Below are 7500 nucleotides of genomic sequence, written 5' to 3' on the forward strand. Positions count from 1 at the left end.
GGAGAGAGCAGCTGGTGGACGGGGACGAGGACGACCTGAGGAACAGGTCAGTGTGAGGAGGAGGAGCTGAGCGGGGTTTAAGAATGATGTAGACAGTACACTACACACAATGATCTGATTATCTCACCATGGACAATACTAAATACAAGTATAAGTATAAGTATATGTAGGTATTAAAGTTTCTCTGTGTTTCAGCGCGATGTTCTCAGACGGTGTGAACGTGGACTGGCCCGGCTGGTGCTTTGATGATGAGGAGGTGATGGATCATTTAACGCCTGGAGGAGAGAGTTTAATGGAGGGAATCAACAAGAGCCTGCACTTTTGGGACCTACAAGAAGAAATGTCCGAGCAAGAGGACGGGGAGTGTAGTCAAGTCTGAACACTGCCCAGGTTCAAGATGGAACAAACTATGGAACATTAAGCTCTCTCGCCCCAAAACAAGAAGGTGCAAGGTCCCAGGTCTCAGGTCTCAGGTCCCAGGTCTCAGGTCTCAGGTCCCAGGTCCCAGGTCCCAGGTCCCAGGTCCCGGGTCGCTGCTCTCTGACACCCGCTGCTCCTCAAGGACGGGTCAAATGCAGAGGACACATAAAGTTTACCTTGACTTTAACCATGGATCAGACACATTGAGGGTTGACAATCAAAATGGAGTCAGTGATGTTCAGGTAACTATGATTCAAAAATAAAAATGACTTGTGTGACGTTTAAATGAGGGAGGTATAATCCAGACTCCATCTGTTCACAGAGGTGGAACATAACGAAGTAAAAGTAGTAAAGTACTGCACTTAAGTATGACGACGAAGATGATTGTTTTATTTTTGGTTAGTATTTTTTTAATAATTTACATAATTTTCAACTTATAAATGCATTTTTTAACCAAAACAAAAGGAAAAGGCTGAAGAAATACTTATATACAAGCCTGTCCTATAAATGTTTTGTATCTGCACTTTATTTTAAATACAGATACAAAAGTCGCACCAGCCAAAAAATGCATAATAATGAAGAAAAAAAAACATATATTTCACATATAAGTCGCATCTGAGTATAAGTCGCACCCCTGGACAAACTATGAAAAAGTGTGACAACAGAAGCTTTCATCTACAGAATTTTTTTATTTTTCTTTTTAAACTGACACTTGTGACTTTTGATTCTCTGCCCTTGGTGTTTCTAAATCATAATCCAGACAAATATGTCTTGTAAATATGAAATATAGCATCAGATTTATCAGCAACTGTGTAAAATATTTGTAAAATAACTGTAAAATGTAAAAATGTGTATTTTTTAATTAAATGGACAATTTGGACCTGTCAGTATTTTAAAGAAGAACAAATGTTTGGCGATTTTATTTATATATTTCACACACAGACTGTGTAAAGAAGCGTTCAGCTCCAAATGAAGCTCATCGAGGTTGGTCATTATATCGGTGAATTTGGAGCAGAGTTCTCACGAGTATCATAGCAACCAAAGAGCCAATCCAGAGTGAAGCTGTTCAAGGAAACGCCCATTTCCACCGGGTGCATAGCAACGCTGTCAATCAAACCTGTTGCTAACGCTAACGGGAGCGACCTCAGGGAAAGAAGGACCTGATTTGTCTGTTATTAATGTTCAGATCTTGATTTACAGACACAAGAGTTTCTCTGTCTGTTTTTCTCTCTCTTTCTGTCTCTCTCTCTCTCTCTGTCTCTCTCTCTGTCTCACTCCCTCTGTCTCTCTCTCTGTCTCTCTCACTGTCTGTCTCTCTCTCTCTCTCTCTCTCTCTGTGTGTCTATCTCTTTCTCTCTGTGTCTCTCTGTCTCTCTCTCTCTGTCTCTCTCTCTGTCTCACTCCCTCTGTCTCTCTCTCTGTGTCTCTCTGTCTCTCTCTCTCTGTCTCTCTCTCTCTGTCTCTTTCTCTGTCTCTCTCTCTCTCTGTGTGTCTTTCTCTGTCTCTCTTCCTCTGTCTCTCTCTCTCTGTCTCTCTCTCTGTCTCACTCCCTCTGGCTCTCTCTCTGTGTCTCTCTGTCTCTCTCTCTCTGTCTCTCTCTCTCTGTCTCTTTCTCTGTCTCTCTCTCTCTCTCTGTGTCTTTCTCTGTCTCTCTTCCTCTGTCTCTTTCTCTGTCTCTTTCTCTGTCTCTCTCTGTGTCTCTCTCTGTCTCTCTCTCTGTCTCTCTCTGTGTGTGTCTCTCTCTCTCTGTGTCTCTCTCTCTCTCTTTCTCTCTCTCTCCTGTTGCATGCTGGGTGCACGTGTGCGTGTGAGCGTGTGGCAGGTTTGCGTTTGAGGAGGAAGAGAACTGCGTGTGTGAGTGGACACTTTTCTCCATCTATCTGCTGTCACTCTTCAGTAGAAGGTAAGGGGGTTTTATTGTGTTGGTTTGTGTTAAACTTTGAGCGAGTTGTCCGGTGCCCGGTGTCCTGTGCCCGGTGGTGTCGGGCATGGCGTCCCTCCCGGAGGAGGGCGCGCAGGCCCTGTCACTCAAACACGGGGTCAGAGTAGTGACTGACCCGCGGGTCACTGTAGAGCAGGTGCTGTTGGCCCTGGGGGAGCAGGTGGGCCATGAAAATATTGTGTTTGGTTCACGTATGAACAGGGCGGTGGTCGCGTTTTTACGTGAAACGCGTTTCGTTCATGACGCCGTAGAGAGCGGACTGGTGCTGGAGAACGAGTTCGTGTCGGTGTCTCCACTGTTTGTGCCGTCTGTGAGGGTGACGGTGTCCGGTGTACCACCGTTCATATCTAATGAGTGTATTGAGAGGGAGCTGGTGCGCTTTGGTAAAATATCCAGTGGTTTAAGGCCGGTGCGTCTGGGCTGTAAAGACGCCCGTCTGCAGCACGTACAGTCGCTCAGACGCCAGTGCTTCATGTATTTAAATGATCCGAGCGGTGCACTTGAGCTGTCTTTTGCTGTTAAGTTTGAAAACAGACACTACACTTTATATGTGAGCTCAGGGAGCATGAAGTGTTTTGAGTGTGGAGATGTAGGGCACAAGCGCGCGTCATGCCCCCACCGAGAGCCACGGGGCGGGGAGGCCGAGCGGGAGGCGGGCGCACCGAGAGCCCATACACCCGGTGCCACTCCCGAGACAGTGGAGGAGCAACCAGGGCCCTCCAGAGCAACAGATGATCAGACTGAGGCAGAGATGCAGAGTGAGCCACAGCAGGAGGAGACGGACATGCTGGGAGAAAGTGTAACCACTGCCCCGGCCCCGTCACAGAACACTGAGAGCGCGGAGGACAGGGGCGCAGAGGACAGGGGCGCAGAGGACAGGGGCGCAGAGGACAGGGGCGCAGAGGACAGGGGCGCAGAGGACAGGGGCGCAGAGGACAGGGGCGCAGAGGACAGGGGCGCAGAGGACAGGGACGTAGCGGGAGAGGACAGTGAGCAGTGTGAGGACGGAGAGGACAGGGATGAGGAGGACACACTGTCACAGTTCTCAGATATGTCTCAGGAGGCGGGGCCAGATGAACCTGCTCCTTACTCTATTAAAGATATTAATGAGTTCCTGGATGTCACTTATGGAAACAAAGCAGTTAATGTACAAGACTTCTTCCCCGATGTTGATGGCTTCATCAACTCAGTCAGGAAATTGAAAAGGCAGGTTGGTATCAAACAGTTAAGTCAAAAGAAAAGGTATAGACTGGCAAAGCTTTTAGCAAAGCTCAGTAAGGGCAGGAAAGGAGCAGGGACCAGTAAACTGAAATAATGGGAGGTGCACTTTGGTGTTTTTTTTCTCAGCTTGCATCTTTTTACTGTTTTCTATTTTCCTTTCTATTTTCCTATGGAGAGCCTCAAGATAGGGTCCCTGAACATTAATGGGGGCAGGGACAGAGAAAGGCAAGCAGCGGTGGTTGAAATGGTTAAACTTAAACATATTGATGTGTTATTCCTACAGGAGACACACAGCACAGGAGACAATGAGACAGACTGGAGCAGGGCTTGGTCAGGGCCAATTTTTATGAGCCATGGGACTAATGTGAGTGCTGGAGTAGCAGTACTGGTGTCTGAGGGGGTGAGGCTGGGTAATGCCACTCACCTGGAGGTAGAGGGAGGCAGGCTGCAGGTGGTGCAGGGGACTATTAAGGATAGACACTTTGTGTTCATAAACATCTATGCACACACCTCACCTGTGAGCCGCACACAGCTAGTGCACACTCTTAACAGGCAGCTCAAAACGTTTAACAGTGACTCTGTGATAGTGGTGGGAGGGGACTGGAACTGCACGACTCACACTCACGACAGGAACACGGTAGAGCCCCACCCAAATACAGCAGCTCTGTTGGCGAGTGTACTGAGGGAGAATGACCTCATGGACACATGGAGGCAGTGCCACCCTATGGGACGCCAGTACACATGGGTCCGCGCCAGTGGGGGCAGTGTGAGCGCAGCTCGTCTGGACAGAATCTACATCAACCAATCGCACAAGACCCATCTCAAAAGAGCCCAAATAATACCTATTGGTTTTTCAGATCACCATTTGGCCACAATGGAGTGCACTCTACCAGCATGTGCTCCACGCTGCCCCTACTGGCGCCTGAATGTAAGACTTCTGCAGGACAGGGGGTTCATCCAGGCCTTCGGGGAGTTCTGGGAACAGTGGAGGTGCAGGAAGGCAGACTTTGAGAACATGCTCAAGTGGTGGGAGGTGGGGAAGACCCAAATCAAACTATTCGTCCAACAGTACATGTCACATTCACATCGTTCAGAGAGGGAAGAGCTGGAGCAGTTAGAGAAGGAAGTAGCCCTCATAGAGGAGGGACTGATCAGGGGAACAGGGAGTAGAAGCACGTGGGCAAATAGGAAGGGTGCTCTTAGGTCATTTATGAGTGAGAGAGCAAAAGGGGCGCTAGTCAAGGCGAAGGTTATTAGACTGCATGAGATCGACGCACCCACACGCTACTTTTTTAATTTAGAAAAGAAAAGTAGTGCATCAAATAGTCTAATGCACCTCAAATTGGCTAACGGGGAGATCACTTCTGACCCGTCACTGATGCGAGAGGAGGCCATTACTTTCTACAGTAAACTGTTTGGGGCCGGTGAATGTGACGAGGAGAGTCGGGGGCAGATGATGGAGGGGTTGCCTGAGCTGGAGGACTCTGAGGCAGCAGCTCTGGCCTCTCCGGTTACTCAGGAGGAGATGAACTCTGCAGTGCAGCAGCTCAGTTGTGGCCGAGCCCCTGGGATCGACGGTCTGCCTCCAGAGTTCTACAAGAGGTTCTGGTCGGTGCTGGGGGAGGATGTACATGCCATCTTCACTTCAGCCCTGGATTTGGGTCGGCTTCCACGCAGCTGCACTAGAGCGGTCCTGGCACTGTTGCCAAAGAAGGGTGACCTGACTCTGCTGAAAAACTGGAGGCCAGTGTCCCTGCTTTGTACAGATTATAAAATAATTGCTAAAGTCTTCTCTAACAGACTAAAGGAGTGCTTGGACAGTATAATTTTACCAACACAGACATACTGCATCCCTGGACGGACTATTATGGACAATGTTTTTCTCATCCGGGACATTATAGACATCAGAAAAACAAAGGACTTGAATGTCGGTCTCCTGTCAATCGACCAGCAAAAGGCATTTGATCGGGTAGACCATAACTATCTGTTCAAGACTATGGGTGCGTTTGGGTTTCCCACAAAGTTCATCAGCTGGATGGAGACTCTATACGAAGGAGCCACAGTGTTGCTAAGGGTGGGGGGAGGACTCAGCCGGCCGGTCGAGGTGAAGAGGGGCATCAGGCAAGGTTGTCCTCTGTCAGGGATGCTCTATGTTCTGGCCATAGAGCCACTGCTCCGGAAGCTCGGCAGAGGATTGAGGGGCCTCAGATTGGAGCAGGCCTCACAGCCCCTCTGCCTGTCGGCCTATGCAGATGACATTACTGTGATCATCTCAGGGCAGGAGGACGTGGAGACAGTGCAGCAAAGTCTGTCCCTCTATGAGCGCGCCTCATCCGCACAGGTAAACTGGTCAAAGTCTGAGGCCTACCTCCTGGGACAATGGGAGCACCAGGCGAGGCCCGTCCTTCCCGGGGGGCTGCAGTGGAGCATTGAGGGGTTCAAGTGTCTGGGCGTGTTTCTGGGGAGCGAGCAGTTTCGGACAAAGAACTGGGATGGTCTTGTGGAAAAGGTGAGTGCCCGATTGTCTCGATGGGCCTGGGTCCAGCCCCAGCTGTCTTACAGGGGGAGAGCCCTGGTGGCCAACACTCTGGCTGCCTCCTGTCTGTGGCACCGTTTTACCATCTTACAGCCTCCGGACTCTGTGGTGGCAGATATTCAGAAGAGGTTGGTGGACTTTTTCTGGGGTGGCTATCATTGGCTGAAGGCTGCAGTGCTGTACTTACCTGTGGAGGAGGGAGGACAGGGGTTAGTGGACATCTCCAGTAGACTGGCGGCACTCCGTCTGTGGACAGCCAAACGCTTCCTCTATGGCCCCCAACAACTGTGGACAGAGACGGCAGCTGTCCTGCTGCGCCGAGTGGGAGGACTGTGTTATGATAAGCACCTGTTCCTCTTGGACCTGAAGGCAGCAGACTTATCGGGGACATCAAGGTTTTACCAGTGTGTGCTGAAGGCCTGGAGCTCGGTGCTGGAGTGCTCCAGGGAGGAGCCATATGGACGCGTGGGGCAAGAGCCACTGTTTTTTAACCCTGTGGTGAGGAGCGGCCTGCTGGACTCTACCCACATGAGACAGGCATTTGTGGCTGCAGGGATCACCAAGCTGATGAACTTGAGGACTGAGCGAGGCTGGAAGAGTGCAGCCCAGCTGAGCCGGGAGACCGGGGTGAGGTCTGAGCGTGTGCTGCAGAAGCTGCTGTGGGAGGTGCAGCATGGACTCCCTGTGCACTTCAGAGAGATACTGGGGCTCTATGGACAATCTCCACCCGTCCAGACAGGACCCTTTCCTTCGCTGTGTGTGCGGGCCGCTGGAGGACCACAGAACAACAATGGAGGCTTGCTATCGTTTGACTCCCCTGTCCTCCCAGAGATGTCTGCAGTAAAGAAGAAGGACCTCCATACTTTATGCATCAAAGTCCTCCACAGAGCCGAGCTGTTTGGTGTCCCAGAGTCCAGGTGGTCAGTTGTGTTGGCCCCGGGTTCTTCTCCACGAGGCTGCTGGAGGTCCCTGTACCACCCTCCTGTGGAGAAACGCTGTGCGGATCTTCAGTGGCGGGTGGTGCATGGGGCCGTGGCTACAAACAGACATGTGGCCCACTTTGACCCAAGATCAGACAGACACTGTGCCTTCTGCCAAGAAGAAGAGACACTTGAACATCTGTGGTTGTCTTGTCCTCGGCTGGCCCCCCTCCTCAGTCTCCTGGGACGCTGGTTGCAGACTCTGGGACAAACACTCACCCGGGAACTCTTTGTGTTTGGACCCAAATTTTCTGTGGCCAATCGTAGAACTGTTGTTTTAGTCAATTTTATCCTAGGCCAGGCTAAGATGAGCGTGTGGCTCACCCGGAGGAACCAGATGGCCGGCTCAGGCTGCACAGACCTGGAGCTCCTGTTAAAGAGACTGGTGGGGGCACGGCTCA

At 50.7% G+C, this 7500-nt stretch overlaps 1 protein-coding gene across 2 annotated transcripts in view; it reads left to right on the forward strand.

Moving 5' to 3' along the window:
• Positions 1 to 1314, forward strand: part of plekhg6 (pleckstrin homology domain containing, family G (with RhoGef domain) member 6) — a 34508-nt gene extending 33194 nt beyond the window's left edge. Inside the window, exons 14-15 of one of the 2 annotated variants that reach the window (XM_033981564.2) lie at positions 1 to 46; positions 196 to 1314. The exon at positions 1 to 46 is cut by the window's left edge and continues 1447 nt beyond it. In XM_033981564.2, the coding sequence (XP_033837455.1) occupies positions 1 to 46; positions 196 to 379 (230 nt within the window). In that variant the 3' untranslated portion in view covers positions 380 to 1314. The remainder of the gene's footprint in view (positions 47 to 195) is intronic. The other variant, XM_055228120.1, reaches the window with a different exon arrangement.
• The last annotated feature ends 6186 nt before the right edge of the window (positions 1315 to 7500 follow it).

The sequence above is a fragment of the Periophthalmus magnuspinnatus genome, chromosome 16, assembly GCF_009829125.3.
Source record: "Periophthalmus magnuspinnatus isolate fPerMag1 chromosome 16, fPerMag1.2.pri, whole genome shotgun sequence".
Classification (NCBI taxonomy): Eukaryota; Metazoa; Chordata; class Actinopteri; order Gobiiformes; family Gobiidae; genus Periophthalmus; species Periophthalmus magnuspinnatus.